Genomic DNA, 17516 nt, shown 5'->3' on the forward strand with positions numbered 1-17516 from the left:
TGGCAGCCGTGTCCTGCTCCTCTCCTGTTTCAGAGTATGGAGGTGTCATCCAGTGCTAAAGTGGAGGAGGTGTTGTAGAAGGGTAAGGAAGAGTGGACTGTGGTCTGAATGGCCCTATTTTTACAACTGTTGCCTCACTGCTGAGGCCTGTTCGGGAACGGGAGCAGAGGTGGGGAGCACAGTTAGGACTGGTGGTCTGGACTTTCTGCTAATCTATTCTGTAACAATCACTTCTACCCAGGCTGTGAAAATCGAGACCAAATTTGCTACATCTAATGAATATAATAGAGGGTAAAAATCAAATGCAATACAGTGATCCCCATCCCGGAAAGGGATGAACAACTGGTTATTGGGGAGTGGGAAGGGTGACGGCTGCATTTCACACTAAACACCATCAGTTATCGATCTCTTGACTTCCGGATACTTTTGACTTCAGACACTTGGTGTCTGTGAAAGTGCACTTGAGTGGTTTATTTCATTTCTCACTGACAGAAGCTTTTCAATAGATTGGAATTCCAACACTTCCAGCTCTCATTTACTTACATGTGTAGTTCCACAAACCTCTGTTTTATCCCCTACCCTTTTTAATGTATTCATTTCCCCGCTGGCTATGTTAATCCAGAGCCTTTAGCTCTTATTTTTATGAAGCTGATTTACCAATAATAGCCAGTACTGACCTTAGTTCGATATCTCAATTAATCCCAGTTAATGAGTGCCTGAACATGTCAATTGTGACTGTATATTGTGTGCCCAGAATTTGTTTCCCCCTTTTTTCATTTTGTCATGATACAATTTTTCTGTGATTCCTCTAACTTAGTATTGTCGCGAGACTAAGTAGGAGCACCACAGAAAGCAGGATTTTTCTGTTTTTTTGTGAGCCCTTGATATGCGGCAAGGCTTAACGCCAGTTCCGGGGCTGACGTTATATTTGTTGCGTTAACAAGGGCATGTTAGGCGAGCGATAGTTTGTTGCATCGCGGGGGTAATAGCAAATAGCCTCATCTAATGGAATTTACATTTGATGAGCGCTATTAGCTGCATGTTTTGGACACGCTGATGCTCGTATTGCATCAGGGGTTTTGGGCACTCATCCAAAACACGCGTCCAACCGCTCATTAAGCTGGGCACTTTATTAATAGGCTCCAAAGCATTTCACTGGGCTACTCATCCCTATCTTTCAAATTATATAATCACATACACCCTTCTCCAGAATCCTCCTTTCCTCACAGCAAAAACTACTAAGGTTACCTACTCATAAAGATGTCCAGTTAGAGAAGAAAAAAGAACTTAAGGGATCATTTATTAAACGTTTTCTCCCATTTTGTTTCTATGGGGAAAAACCGTAATGAATTGGGTCCTTAGTTTCTCTTACTTAACTCAATATTTATGGAATTCACTTCTTTTATCTTTATGCACTGAGAAAGAGTTTGTAAAATTATCTAAATTTTTTGAACCTTAACAGTTATTTTAAAAGGAAACATTGTTTTGTCTTCTTAGTAATCTGTTTGTCTGCAGTTATTTTATTATTCTGGCTTTTATTAATATATTTAATTTTATGCTTTAAATGGATTTGTGTTGTTTATTTTAGTTATGTAATTATTTAACTTCTCTATTTTCTATTGTTTACAGTTTGTTAATGTTATCTCATTTTATATTATCTTATTTTATATAGACTTTTTATTATTATTTATTGCTATGGTTTAAATTGTACATCGCTTTGACTTTTTTAAAGAAAAAGGCAATTTTTCAAATCAGAGTAAAAATTGAATAATAAAATATTAAATATAATACCTTTTTTTTTTTTAACTCATTGTGCATTTGAGCTATACTCAGATGCTGGTACTCCATAACTTAAAGGCAGATTTAGTCCAACAATGGGTCCTACTATACTCAGCCAGGAAGTAATGTAGTTGGCATATCTAAAAGAAAAAAAAGACATAAGAAAAGGAAACTGTAAATGCAATAGATTACCAATTGTCAACTAAAACTTAAATTTAATTCAAAGTCCTCCTACATCCATTCATTTATTTATTTAACAATTTTGAAAACAATTACAATGGAGGCAGTACATGCAAATCTATCTCTTTCATATTGACTGTAAATATCCTGAAAACCTAAGCGGCTAGGTGTGCCCTGATGCCTGTATTTAGAAACACTGGTCTAGGGCAGGGGTTGCCAACACTGGTACTCAAAAGCCACAAATAGGCCTGGTTTTCAGGATATCCATAATGAATAAGAATAAGATATTTGCATAAAAGGAGACAATGTATGCAAATCTATCTTATGCATAGTCATTGTGGATATCCTGAAAACCAGGCTTGCTTGTGGCTCTTGAGGACTGGGGTGGGCCATCCTTGGGATAAGGAGTACCTGGGGAGCGGGTTGAAAACCGTGATCTACAGCTTCAGATGGAATCCTAGGTTAAAACAACATTTGACAGCAGTCTTTAGTGAATGCTAATTTAAATATATAATCATTTAACTATACAAGCTTTTATCAGAAATAAAGGAATGGGCAAGTGCCAACCAGCTTGGTGTGACAGGAAATGATCCTGTAGCTAGGACCTGTCCTCTGGGTGATGCTTTCTCCTACTGCACCAAGGATGTGTCTCTGGGTAGCTGTCACCAGAAAGGAAGGGATAAGGATGGCCATTGTAGTGGGTGATTTGATCATTAGGAAATTAGATAGCTGGTTGGCTGGTGGGTGTGAGGATCGTTTGGTATCTTGCCTGCCTGATGCGAAGGTAGCAGAACTCATATGCCACCTAGATAAGATTTTCGAGAGTGCTGGGGAGAAGCCAGCTGTCATTGTACATGTGGGTACCAATAACATAGGAAGATGCTGGAGGGAGGTTCTGGAGGCTATATTTAGGCTCCTATAGGGTCATTTATCAAAATGCTATATGGCGTTTTCGCATGCGTTAAGACATTTTCGCATGCATTAAGCACCTTTAACGCATGCGAAAACCCCTTAGCGCATGTGATAGCACCATAATGTATGGTGCGATGCAAATCCGAAAAAGAGGAGGAGTTAGGGGCGGGAGTGGGCTGGGTTTACCATTTTGCAAAGCTCTATCGCACGGCTTTAACGCTGATTTTTAGCTACACCTTTTTCAGTAGCGTTAAGGCGTGCGTAGGTTGCATTAAGGTTTTATCGCATTTTGCGATGTGTTCTCCAATGCCTGTTTTAGTAGTATTGAAGCTCCCGGAGCACCGGCCTAGCTATCCAGAGAGAGAGAGAGAAATTCACTCAGAGATGATATTTAATGTTCTCTCAACCTAGCTTGATGGACTCTCTACCTTGGTAACATCAAGCTAGGTTGAGAGAACATTGCACAAATATCATATTTGAGTGAGTTTCCTCACTCCGAGGGTCATCAAATCTTCACGAGAGAGCACTGTTCTGTTTATACGCCTCACATTGAATGTCAAAGTGGCCCCTTACCCCAACACTAATACCTAAACCTCACCTCGAGTTACTAGGTGGGCCTCCCATACAGATATGAATACCTATCTAGTGTTAGGGCATTATGGCTTCTTTCTTTCTCTCTCTCTCTCTCTCTCTCTCTCTCTCTCTCTCTCATAGTAAACATGGTCCCCCCAGTGGTTATATATAGGAAATACCACAATTCTGGCACTTATCTCAAAGTGCAAAAAAGTTATCTCAATATATTTATTTTAAATTCTTATATACCGACATTCCTGAAAAAAGTATACAGATCACACCGGTTTACAGTGCAACAGAAACATTCGCTAGGAGCGATACAAGGAACATTTGCAACGTTTGAAACAGGGAACATTTACAACCAATAGAGTAGAAAAACTTCATTACAGAATAAAATATACATATAACTATATATGCAACATATAAACATAAGGACAATTGGTGTATATTCCAGTGAAGATAGGGAAAACTAGGGGGGCTGGGGAGAAAGGCAGAGGACTCACTCCATAGCAGCTCTGGTTGGGGAACAGTAAATGGGTACCCAAATTTGCGGTAACTTAGCGCTTCGCATAGGTATTAGCGCAAATTGCGATAAACTGCCTATTACCATAAAACATGCCCCTTTTTCTATCGCATGCGATATTTAGTGCATTTTGATAAATCCAGGCCTTAGATAGGAAATTGAAATCTAGAACCTCAGGGTTGCATTTTCAGAAATTATACACGCAGAAACCCAGAGGCAGGCCAAGTTCCAGAGTCTCAATATGTGGATGAGATGATGGTGCCGGGAAGAGGGTTTTAGGTTTGTGAGGAACCTGGGAACATTAGCTGGTACTAACTTTTAAAAAAGAGATAAGACAGCTTTCAAACTAGAACATGGGGGAAAGCTGTCAATTACTCAGAAGTGCATGGTTTGGAGGGAGGTATCTTCAAAGGTTACTGGCAAAGCAAGTAAGTTAGAATGTCCCAAAAGAGAGGTGGCTGCAAAAGATGAAAAACCCAGATGTATTTAAATACAGAGTGTGCAGATAAAACGGACTACAAATTGCATGTATCATCTAATAATAAGCAGGTTGTGGGTACATATAAAAACAGAAATACAATACTTTAAAATGTCTGTATATGAATGGCAAGTCTGAAAAATACAACTGGAGAGCTAATGTTGCGCTGTGGGCAGCCTTGAGCATGGAATGCTCGGAGGCCATGGCGAATCTGTTGGGCTGCGGTGGTGGAGAGCGCTAGGAGGCACTCCCCAGCGCGGGATGAGGGAAGTGTGCCCTTGCGGTAGGACTAAGCCTAGTCTGGGACTGGGGCTTGGAAGTCCAGAGGCAAGACATGGAGCTTGGAACTCTGAAGACAAGAGGGGGAGCTTGGAACATAGGAGACGAGACAAGGTGAGCAAGGTCCCTCAGGCGCCCTACACAGCCTGTAGGCTGGTCACGGACCACTCTATTCTCACTGCGCCCTACCAACCGGAAGGCTGGTCACGGACCTCGAGAGGAACGGGCAAGCTCTGGACGAAGGGACAGGTCAGAACAAGTTACCCCTTGGATCCTCCGGAGGCAGGAACAGCGAACAGTCTTAAAATCATGGAATTTGGAACTGGAATCTCGGCTTGGATCAGGAACAGTCTTTAAAACCATGGAACTTGGAACTGGAATCTCGGATCAGGTAAAAGCAAGAAATCTCCGGAGGCACGGGTACTCAGGACCTGGGATGACTGGATGAAGACATCAGGACCGAAACACTGGAGACATCATGACCGGAACAATGGAGACATCAGGACTGTAAGACAAGGACGGAAGCCAGGCAGGAACAGAATGCAGCGAAGTCCAGGAGGAGAAGCTCCCTTGAGGACTGGCTCCATGAGAAAGCCAGGATGGACTGACTCCTTGGACTGAATCCTTGCCAAGGCGACGATGGACTGGCTGAGGAGCCCTTATGTAGGGCTGAGAGGGAACTCCCTGGGAGGAGTTTGCAATGGAGCACACCCACGCTGTTCCTTTAAATCTGGGGAAGAGAGGCGGGCCTGCCCCCAGAGGAAGCCGGGCAGGACCCTGGACAGCGGCTTCCCTGCCGCTGATGATGCTGAGCCGGAGCAGGAGGAAGTTGGGCCTCAGGGCGGGCCCCGACATGAGGGGCGGCCTCCGGGCCATGCACGGAGGACAGAGGGCAGCTCCAGCCACAAAGGGGAGATCGGGGATGCGGCCTCCTGACCGCAAAGAAACAGGTGACGTCAGCGGCCCGGCTGCGGAAGTAGGAGTAGTGGTGGCGGCGCAGCCTCCACGCCGCAGGAGCAAAGTTTCAGGGCAGCCTCCAGGCCGCGAGGGAGCAGTAGCAGCCCGGGCTGTGAAGGTAAGCACCTTCCGTGGCTCCAGCCGCGGGAGGAGCGCAACAGCACCCCACCCCCCTCCAAGGGGTTCCTCTCCCCTCCTTTGGGAGGTTGAAGGTCAGGCAACTGGAACAAGGATGGAGCAGACGCCTCCTGCAGGTCGTATGGAAAACATTGAACAGAAAATGGAACAGACAAACGAAGGAACAAGGAAGAACAATAAAAAGGAACAATACAAAGGAACAAGGAACAATGGAAACAAACAACAGACAGCGGAGCAAAAAACAAGACAGTGGCGCAAGAAACAAGACAGTGCAGTAAAGAACAGAGCAAAGAACAAACGGAACAGCAGAACAAGCAAGAACAAGCAAGAACAGCAGAACAAACGGAAGGAACAATGAACAAAGAACAAGCGAAGAACAACAGAACAAACAAGGAACAATAGAACAAATGGAACAAGGAACAGACAAAGAACAAGGGAACAGGAACAAACGGAGAACAAAGGAACAGATGAAGAAGACCAGGGAAGGAATCCAGGGTAGTATCAGGATGTAGCAAAGGTCATCAGGTGGGGTGCAGGCACCTCCTGCAGGTCATGGAACCCCAACCTGGAATCACCAAGAAAGTCTGAATGCAGGTGCCTCCTGCAGGTCATGGAATCCAGACAGCTGGTGCCTCCAGCAGGTCAAAGGAAGATCCCAAAAAAAAAATTTGGGGGGGGGGGGGCAAGACAAAGTCCGGGCAAGACCTGGGACCAGGATAGTCCCACTGGACACATGGCTTTGGCAATCTGTGGTGCTGCGGGTGGTCTTGAGTATGGGACACTCGGAGGCCATGGCGAATCTGTTGCACTGCAGTGGTGGAGAACGATAGGAGGCACTCCCCAGTGTGGGACGAGGGAAGTTTGCCCTTGCGGTAGGACTAAGCCTAGTCTGGGACTGGGGCTTGGAAGTCCAGAGGCAAGACGTGAAGCTTGGAACTCTGAAGACAAGATGTGGAGCTTGGAACATAGGAGACGAGACAGGGCGAGTAAGGTCTCTCAGGTGCCCTACACAGCCCGTAGGCTGGTCACGGACCACTCTGTCCTTACTGCGCCCTACCAGCCGAAAGGCTGGTCGTGGACCATGAGAGGAGCGGGCAAGCTCTGGACGAAGGGACAGATCAGAACAAGTTAACCCTTGGATCCTCCGGAGGCAGGAACAGGAAACAGTCTTAAAACCATGGAACCGGAATCTTGGATCGGAACAGGAACAGTCTTTATAACCATGGAACTTGGAACCGGAATCTCGGATCAGGTAAAAGGAAGGAATCTCCGGAGGCACGGGTACTCAGGACCTGGGACGACTGTATGAAGACATCAGGAACGGAACACTGGAGACATCAGGACCGGAAGACAAGGACAGAAGCCAGGCAGGAACAGAATGCAGCGAAGTCCAGGAGGAGAAGCTCCCTTGAGGACTGGCTCCATGAGAAAGCCAGGAAGGACTGACTCCTTGGACTGACTCCTTGCCAAGGTGACGATGGACTGGCTGAGGAGCCCTTATGTAGGGCTGAGAGGGAACTCCCTGGGAGGAGTTTGCGATGGACCACACCTGCGCTGTTCCTTTAAATCTGGGGAAGAGAGGCGGGCCCACCCCTAGAGGAAGCCGGGCAGGACCCTGGACAGCGGCGTCCCTGCCGCTGACGATGCTGAGCCAGAGCAGGAGGAAGTTGGGCCTCAGGGCAGGCCCCGACGTGAGGGGCGGCCTCTGGGTCATGCATGGAGGATGGAGGGCGGCTCCAACCACGAAGGGGAGAATGGGGATACGGCCTCCTGGCCGCGAAGAAGCGGGCTTCATCTTTGTCCCATTGTTTATCCTCTTTCCTATTATGTCTGTATCTTCCTTTAGCATCATACATTTTAGCTGTTGCGCTCCTACCGCGGCTGGAGCCACGGGAGGCGCTTATCTTCAAGGCCCGGGCCATTGCTGCTCCCTCGTGGCCCGGAGGCCGCCCTGAAACTTTGCTCCCATGGCGTGCAGGGCGCGCTGCTGCCGCTCCTATCTCTGCAGCCGGGCCGCGGAGGTAGGAGCAGCAGCAGCGCGCCCCAGGCATCAATGGAGGATGGGTGCTCCTCACCACAGGGTCACTTCGGGGGCATCGCAGCAAACCTGTGAAGACCCTGTCAACCCTTCTCCTCCAAATGAGTGAACCAGATGGAGACCTCCTTCGCTCATCTGGTGAGACCATCTGAGTTCTCAAAGGAGGACTCTATTTGTTCATCCCCCCAGGGGTCATAGGGATCCTCATCCTCACTGTATGCTACAGGGGATGGAGCCCTAGGTGCTTGGCCTATGTTCAGAGGTGCAGGCACCGATGTAACCGCATGGGGGACTACAGGCCTCAGTGTCTCCACCAGCCTCGATGGAGCTTCCTCCTCGGAGGAACCAGTGACGACTATCTTATTGATAGGGGGAGACCTCAGTGCCCCCCCGGGCACCGGCTCCGTCCCAGGAATGGACGCCAACTGGGTCAGTAACTTACCGATAAGCATACTCAGCTTCTCCAGAAGTGGTATGAGGACGGGCGGCACCAACTCTGGTGCCGTTGGTGCCATGGGACCAAAGCCCTTCAGCGCCCACTCCATTGCCAGCTGGACTCGACACTCCACTCCGCTCGAACGTCACTGATGCCAACATCGACTAGGAGGAAGGAGAGGTGGCTAGATCATCCTCAGACTTGCAAGGGGGTTTGCAACTGGCACCAGGATCAGTGGAGACCGTCGCAGACCCCAGCTGGAGGATGGGTGCTCCTCACCACAGGGTCATTTCGGGGGCATTGCAGCAAAAGCTGGTGCATCTCCTTGCCCAGCACCGTGCATCAACGGGGACTGCTGCCGATGCTTCTTAAGCTTCCCTTGATGCTCAGCCCCGCCTTCCCTTGTGCCAAGGGCGAGGCTGACAAACCCAGTGTCCTCAGACCAGAGGAGATAGACAGCAGTCGGTCTCCGGCATCCCTATCCACTGGCATCCTCGATGGAACTGATGATCCCACTGATGTTGATGGCATGGTGTCCATCGCTGCGGCTCCAAGGTCCTTTGATGCTGATGCCTCGGACTTCTTCGACCTGAATAGCTGATCCATCTTGTCAATTTTGATTATCTGGGCACATGAGCGGCAACCCCGCAAACATCATGAGGATCGGTGTTCAAAATGGTCCTTGGGCACTGGGGGCACTGGCGAAAACTGAACATGGCCATGACTGGTTGAATTAAAAGGAAAAAAATGAAACAATGGTGGTGGGCATCGATGGCTGGCAGACACCGAGGCACCACCACCATGGGGGGAACTGTCCACGAAAAAAAACTTAACTGAATAATGAAAACCCTGACTGGGGTACACTATGGGGAGGAACCGAGATGGACCTGAAGAAAATGAATGCAAAACTAAGTTTTCCACAAGGCAAAAGCCATGGGTTTTTTTTAGAGCTCAACCAGCGAGGCTCACAGCTCCACGCATAAAAAAAGGGGGACCCTTATGGACACATGGTATAGGGCTCCATCATCAGATGGAGCCTGATGTGTGAGGACTACCATTCTGCTTGTCCTCGAAGAAAATGCCTTCATTTGCATGGGATTTCTGTGTGAGGACACTAAGCAGGACTCACAATTTTACATATGCATTTTTTGCGCCCAAATCTCCTTGCTGCATGAGGAGTAACTAATGGTAAAATTGTGCATTCTACCGAACGCCCCTTATTGCATCACTGAGTGGAGTGGAACAGCGCACAATTAAATTGTGGAATTTGTTGCCAGAGGATGTGGTGATAGCAGTTAGCATAGCTGGGTTTTAAAAAGAGTGTAGACAAGTTCCTGGAGGAAAAGTCCATGCAGCATTATTAGCCATTAGACTTGGGAAAGTCACTGATTATGAGGAAGAAAAATTGGATCTATTCCTTGGGGTCCTTCAAGGTACTTGTGACCTGGATTCTGGGTTTGATGGATCTTGGTCTGACCCAGTCTAGTATTTCTTATGTTTAGTGTAAAATAAAAGTTGTAACAAAAACAGAAGAATTTTACTTATTTTGTTTGTTTTGATGTCAATTGAATGGTTTAATATACTGTGTATATATATATATTCAAATAAACAAAATATGAACACTCATGCTTACTCCAAACAAGCGGCATATTTAACAAATTGCTACAGAAATTACCCAAAATATAATTTACATAAGTTTTAGCTGATTAAATATTTTTTGTTTCTAACATAAATGATCCAGTTGTTCCATGGATCTCCTTCTCCTGATGGAGCTCTTTTGATGGTGAAACAAAGGACCCTTTGTCAAGTGGAGACGGCTATAATTTCAGCCTTCAGGCACTGAAGAAGTTTCATTAGTTCTTGTTCATGAAGAGCTGTGACTTGCAGTTAAGCAACTTTATGGAAACGTTGTTATGTTGACAACAAGAAATGCTAAGATTGTTCAAGTTTTTGCATTGGACCATTGGATCATTGATCTGTTAAAGGACTTTTCTGTTTTAGAATCCTGGCCTTGTTTAATATCTTTCTTTAAATAACTTTTTAGCTTCATTAAATAAAAATTCTTTTCTGTACAATAACAATTTTTTGTATGTAAATTATATTTTGAGTAAATATATCTGTAGCAATTTATTAAATACGCCGCTTGTTTAAAGTAAGCATGAGTGTTCATATTTTGTTTATTCGAATATATTTTTCCTGGAACTTTACTGGATATTATTACTGCTTGATTTGTCCTCTCTGTCTCTCTCTATATTTACTAGGATTGATACTTCACTTTATAGTAAAATCTAGAGGGCGATTTTCTAAGCCATTTAACTAGAGTAAACAGTGATCTACCCGGGTAAATAGGCCTGTTTGAAAATTGCTCTCCTCATCTAAAAGTACACATGGGGTTTGCAAAGCGTGCACATCATTAGCTGGCTTAAAAAGAGGTGTTTGATTGAAGGAGTATAAGAGCGTATATACACTTGGCACTGTCAAAAGTATGCATTCTGTTTTATCCTTCCACCAGGGTCTGTCCAAATAGCACGCACAACATCCAGGGGCACATTTGGTGTGTGTAATTTATGCTTGCCAATTTTCTCTTTGAAAAGCAGCTACAATGCAAGCTCAATAAAAAGGCTTTACTTTGCAGGTATACAGACCACTTACTATTACCCCCCAATGACAAAATGTTCTTCTTATTAAACAGACTACGGACAAAAAGTATTGTACTATCAATTTCTTATCAAAGAGATTTCATCAGCTCTGTTTTATCCAGAGAGACATGAAAGGCCTTAGGAACCAATAACCAGAGTCCCTGGTTTCCTGTGGTAGAGTTTATAAGATTTTGCCGCAAGAATTAACAAATTCTGTGGTAAATTAATTTATGTAGTTCTTTATTAGAGGAAAAGGGATCTTAGTGATTTCCCGCTGAGGGGGAAGGAGAAGGGATCTCAGAGAGGAGAGTTAGAGGGCTAAGGGATGGAGGAGGATAGAGACACAGATGGATGAGTGGATGGGGGAATCAGGGAAGAGAGGGAGGGGAAGGAATAATCCATTTACATCATTTCCCATACATCAATTCTCACACTCCCTTCAATCACTTCACTCTTACCCCACACCCTCTCCAGACCTCTCATTCACTCTCTCATACCCCTCCAATCTCCTCATTCACACAGCCGCAAATCTGATTTCCTCATGCACACCAATCCAATCTCCCCCACACTCCTCACTCGTGCTCTCTCTCCTCGAAAACCCCTCAAATCATCTCATTCACTCTTCCTCCACTCCTACCCCTTACTCACTATTAACCCCCTGCACCTCTCACTCACTCTTCCTGGAATCCCTCAGATCACTCTTGCCTCCCTGTCCCTTCACTCCTCCCTTCCAAGCCTCTTTCATTCCTCACTCATGCTCCCTCTCCGTGCAACCCCTCAGATCCCCTCACTCACTCTTTCTCCACTCCCACCCACATCTCTCACTCACTCCTGCCCCCATGCACCTCACTCTTTCAGTCCTTGCAGCCTCTCAGATCCATGCACTTTTTTCTTCCTGATCCCTCACTCACTCTTTCCCCTCCCCATCTCCTCCACCTCATATACGGGCAGTGCAATGTCTCAGGCTGTGTCATCCCCCTCTTCTGACCAGACCAGTGTTGCATTTTGAACTGTGCAGGACTCTGTAGTGAGGGGTGGCTCAAAGTACGACATTGGGGGTCCAGCAGCAGAGGAGAATGCCACAGCCTGAAGCAATTTACTGACACTGAGCAACTCTTCCAAACTGAGATTGAGGTGGAGTGGAGATGGCCAGCGTGGGGGAGAGAGGACCGATGTGCTGCTCCAGATGCTCCAGTCATGTTATGGCTCTAGTTTCCCATGGCGATTCCACAGGGATTGAAACATTCTATGAGATCTGAGGCCCTTTCCTGCTGTATTGCAGGAGTCCAGGGGCCTTGCTAATAATGGGGCAGATTTTCAAAGGGGTACACACGTAAGATACACGCGTACCCCCCGAAAACCTGCCCCAAGTTCCCCCTGCGCGAGCCGAGCCTATGTTGAATAGGCTCGGCGGCGCACACAAGCCCCAGGACGCACGTAAGTCCAGGGGCTTTCCTGGGGGGGGGGGGGGTCGGGGCGTGTCGCGGCGGCGCGTCATGTGGGGCGGGGCTGCGGGCGTGGTTCTGGCCCGGAGGCGTTTCGGGGGCATGGTCAAGGCCTCCGAAACTGCTCCTGGGCCGGGGAATCGCGCAGCCGGGGCAGGCGTAACACTTCAAACAAAGGTAGGTGGGGGGGTTTAGATAGGGCTGGATGGGTGGGTTAGGGAGGGGAAGGTGTGGGGGGGGGGTAGAAGGAAAGTTCCCTCGAGGCTGCTCCGATTTCGGAGCGGCCTCGGAGGGAACGGAGGCAGGCTGCGTGGCTCGGTGCGCGCAGGCTGCCGATTTTACTTGCACGCGCCGACCCCGGATTTTAAAGGCTACACGCGAATCTATTAAAATCTACCCCAATGTGGGTAACCTGTAAAAAACAGTGCACGCAATATTTCATGTTATAGCGCCTGATTATTAATATAAATTATGTCCAGTGTGACAGATGAACCAGGTTAAAGGGAATGCAGCCACATTATGCTCGCTTGTCCAAAGTTAAAGGGCCGGTTAGCATGGGGGAACCTCAGCCATTCACACAATCATCAAATTGATTCCCTCCCCAGGCCAGTAGCCAGATCCCCGTTCACTTCCGCCACCTCAGGGTCTGTAACTAGGCCCCCTCCCTGGACTTCTCCTTCCTTGCTGATAGGAATACTTCTTACCTCCCTACCAGCTCACCATTGTTGGTAAAATGGCGGCAATGAGCACGGCCTCACTCAGAATACTTTCTCTCTCCTTGCTAACCTTGTTGACCCTGCAATGTAGGGTCAGTGCACTAGCATTTACTAACAGCCTGAGAACAGATCTAGATTTTCCATGTAGGTTTAGCTCCTGATAGTGCCCAGTTAGTACATAGCACAATGATGACTAATGAGGTAATGTCATGCTAGTCACATGCTGAGTGTATGTGGGTAAATTTAATTTAATGTGTCCACATATGCACTAAATACTACTGGTTTTACCAAACGTTCAGGACTTAGTACATACTGGGGTACATTTTATAAGATACGCGCGTAGCCACGTGTATCTTATAAAATCCGGGGTCGGCGCGCACAAGGGGGTGCACATTTGTGCAACTTGCGCGCGCCGAGCCCTGCGCGCGCTGCCCGTTCCCGCCGAGGCAGCTCCGAAATTTTAATGCTCCTTCCTTGCTGATAGGAAAGTTCCCTCCAAGGCCGCTCCGAAATCGGAGCGGCTTTGGAGGGAACTTTCCTTCCGCCTCCCCCCACCTTCCCCTCCCTTCCCCTACCTAACCCACCCCCCGCCCCCCGTCCCTATCTAAACCTCCCCCCTACCTCTGTTTCACAAGTTATGCCTGCTCGAAGCAGGTGTAACTTTGCGTGCGCCGGGCCAGCTGCCGCGCGCCATGTTCCGGTCCAGGGGCTGGTCCGGAGGCCGCGGCCATACCCCCGGAACGCCCCCGGGCCGAAACCACGCCTGTGGCACCGCCCCTGGATGACGCGCCGACCGCATCATGCCCCCGGATGACGCGCCGATTGCGTCACGCCCCGACACGCCCACCCCAAGAAAGCCCCGGGACTTACGCGCGTCCTGGGGCTTTGCGCGCGCCGGAAGCCTATGCAATATAGGCTCGGCGCGTGCAGGGCCATTTTAGAAGGGTTACGCGCGTAACCCTTTTAAAATCCGGCCCACTGTATTACTGAATAAGTGCACTATTAATGGGTAGCATATATGTTAATACTTTAGTACATTAATCCCCCTACATTTTTATTTAAACAAAAGTTAGAAAGCCTCCTAGAAGCCTCCTCAAATATATCACTGGGGTATCTGCTTCATGCTTTTACCCATTTCTGCTACTATATTTGACTGTCACATACAAATGAAACTAGTAAAACATGTTACCATAATATATATGTATCAATAAACATAATAAAATGCATCAAAACTGCATAATATTAATACAAATACAAAAATCCCTTATACTGCCAGTCACATCCACAACTCTCACTAGGGATGTGAAAAGTAGTATTTACATATCTCCACACATAAAATACATGGGGCCTGATTCGTCAAGGCATTTTCCCATAGACACAGAATGGGATAAATGCTTTAGTGAATCAGGCCCATAATTCTTTACATCATTAAAAAATCCTACATACAAAAATCTTATAAAAATACATTAGGATACAATTGATACAATATAATGAAAATACATACAATATACATAATCATAATACACATTCAAACCCCATTATACACTACATTTCCTACCTTCCCAAGTACTAATCCCCAGAAAAGCTCAATGATCCTTACCCCCTTCTGTCACAGGAAACCATTAAACCTCTCCTAATTAAACAAAACAAATCCACACATCATCCCAAACCACCAATGTAACAGCCCCATCCTTCCTCTGAAATTCCAGTTAGAATTTCTTTATATGTAAATTTTCTGCTGAAGGATCTGCTCATTATATCCTTCCAAAGAATGATTGGGCAAAATAACACAAATAATTTAGCCGAGTGATAATCTGTTTCCATCTTCCTCCACAAAATGTCACTGTCTAGATTTCATTAAAATAAAAATGTATAAGTAGTAAAGGCATATTATTAACAAGTAGTAAAAGGAATATTATTTATGAACAAAAACAAAAGGATCCCTTATTGTGTTGTGATTGTTAGATTTCAAGGTGGCCACATAAGGTCAAAAGCTAGGCTGTACAAGCCTAAGGAGGAGAATAAGGTTACAGCCATGATGTTGGTACTTTCAGGTATAAGCCAAGTTTTGAGCATTAAAATGATAAATATAGTATGTATAGCACATAGATTTCAGTGTCCCTCACCTCTTCTCACTGCATGAACTGGATAATATGGAAGCCATGAATTCATTTGTCCGGCACGGATGAAGTACAAAAAATGGCTGACCAAGTAGTGGGTGTTCCTGCAAGAATTAAGAATCAACTCGTTACATCATCTGAATAATTTTGCAATCAGGACAGCAACATACATCTTTATGAAATTCCAATATGAGTTGGTGTGTACCCAAATAAAAATAATAAATATGCCAGTCCACATTTAGTTATTCTGATTTCTATTTTAAATCACGAGGGGGGGGGGGGGAACTAGCAATATTTTGATGATATCAAAATTATCTACAGTTATTGGTAGCAACATTGATTTAAGCCAAAGCAACTCTTAACTTTAACTATAGATATCACTAGCATCATCATCCTTGTTCCTGTTAATCGATGCATCACAAATGCCTCAGACCTCACACTTACAATTTAGCTAGGATCAAGCCAGCTGTTTGCAAATGCTGTGAAAAAAAATATAATGATATGCGATTTGCAACTCCAAGTATATGTTTTTTAGATTTATTTATTTTATTTATTTAAACATTTTTATATACCGGCATTAGTTGTGGACATCATGCCGGTTTACAGCAAACGGGTTAAGCTTGGAAATTACATTGTAACAGGGAAATCAAAAACTGGGAGGGGGGTAACAAGAAGTAGAAGAACAATAACATGGTTCCTCAATGTGAGAAGAGAGAGGATAACAAAATATGGTTCCTCAATATGAGGAGAAAAGAGTAGAAGCATAATGGTCTATTTTTGGAAACGGTGTGGTAGCCTTTTATTCTGGGAAGGCTTCATAAGGAAAAGTTTTTGGATTGAGCCAAAAGCAATTTATTATTTGCGATTGATCACAGTCTTTCCATGTTCTCGTCATCAAACAAAGTGATCCTATCAGAAGTCCTACGCAGGATGAGGAAAGCAGAGCAGGAATTTCAGTTCTATTACTATGATGGATCACTGCCCAACAACTGCTCAAGCTTCTAACAGTAAAGAATGTCTAAAGCGAAGGATGGTTACTGAAATGCATACGAAAAACCTTCTTCATGCAAAACCTATTTTTCTTTAGATGGTATAGAAAATCATGATGTTCTAAGTTTGAAATCATTCCTGTAAAATTAAATTGTTAATTGTTGGAATTTAAAAAACAAAATTTCAAACATTTACTAACAGCAGGTGGCAACAGACCAGATCAGAAATGTGAAGGTTCAGAAAAAGAAAAAAAAAAAGATGGAAAAGGTTGAGAAAACCCACTCACAATGTTCTTCTATATTTTCTCCCCAAGGCTACATGTTGAAAAATCGGAAATTTCCTGGGTTTTCACATCTCTAAACCAGATACAATCAACACCAGCTATTGGGCCAAATGAGCATTACAATTATTTTAGCCACAAATGTAATCTAAAACTTCTTACACTGCTAAAACAAGAAGATGCATGAGTATTTCATGATAGTTAGGGGTCTGAATCAGGGGCAGCGGAACACCTTTTTTGGTTGGGGAGCAGGTACTAACCAAACTCCACCCCAGCTCCCACTGTCAATTTCTTACTTAGGGGCAGATTTTTAAAAAGTACGCCTGCGCGTACTTTTGTTCGCGTGACCGGCGCAAACAAGAGTACGCCGGATTTTAATAGATATGCGCGTAGCCGCGTGTATCTTTTAAAATCCGGGGCCTGCGCGCGCCGAGCAGCCTGCCTCCGTTCCCTCTGAGGCCGCTCCAAAATTGGAGGGCCTCGGAGGGAACTTTCCTTCCACCCCCCGCACCTTCCCCTCCCTTCCCCTACCTAACCCCCCCCGACCCTATCTAAACCCCCTACCTTTGTTTGAAAAGTTACCCTGCCCGAGGCGTAACTCGCGAGCACCGGTGGGCTGCTGGTGCACCGTCACCCGACCCGAGGGCTAGTCCGGAGGCCTCGGCCACGCCCCCGGAATGCCCCCGGGCCGGCACCACACTCCACGACACGCCCCCCGGAATGCTCCCGAACGTCCCACCGCCCCGACACGCCCCCCTAGCAAAGCCCTGGGACTTACGCGCATCCCAGGGCTTGCACACGCTGCCGAGCCTATTCAACATAGGCTTGGCGTGCGCAGGGGGAGCTTGTGGCAGGTTTTCGGGGTGTACGCACGTATCTTACGCGCATACCCCTTTGAAAATCTGCCCCTTAATGTTTACAGATAATGTAATTTTTTTTTTTTTTTACATACATTCTTAGTGCAAATCAGAATATAATTATTCTTTCCCAGACCAACCAATAAAAAGCTAGATGCTAGAAAACCAGACATAGT

The 17516-nt window shown here is 46.0% G+C and overlaps 1 protein-coding gene across 10 annotated transcripts in view; it reads right to left on the minus strand.

Moving 5' to 3' along the window:
• Positions 1-17516, minus strand: part of ATG10 (autophagy related 10) — a 599909-nt gene that overhangs the window by 8380 nt on the left and 574013 nt on the right. For all 10 annotated transcript variants that reach the window (XM_029573980.1, XM_029573954.1, XM_029573973.1 and 7 more), the window contains 2 exons: positions 15220-15317; positions 1792-1919 (listed from right to left, as the gene is read on the minus strand). In XM_029573980.1, coding sequence (XP_029429840.1) covers positions 1808-1919; positions 15220-15317 — 210 coding nt within the window. In that variant the 3' untranslated portion in view covers positions 1792-1807. The remainder of the gene's footprint in view (positions 1-1791; positions 1920-15219; positions 15318-17516) is intronic.

This window comes from Rhinatrema bivittatum, chromosome 1 (assembly GCF_901001135.1).
Source record: "Rhinatrema bivittatum chromosome 1, aRhiBiv1.1, whole genome shotgun sequence".
NCBI classification, from domain to species: Eukaryota; Metazoa; Chordata; class Amphibia; order Gymnophiona; family Rhinatrematidae; genus Rhinatrema; species Rhinatrema bivittatum.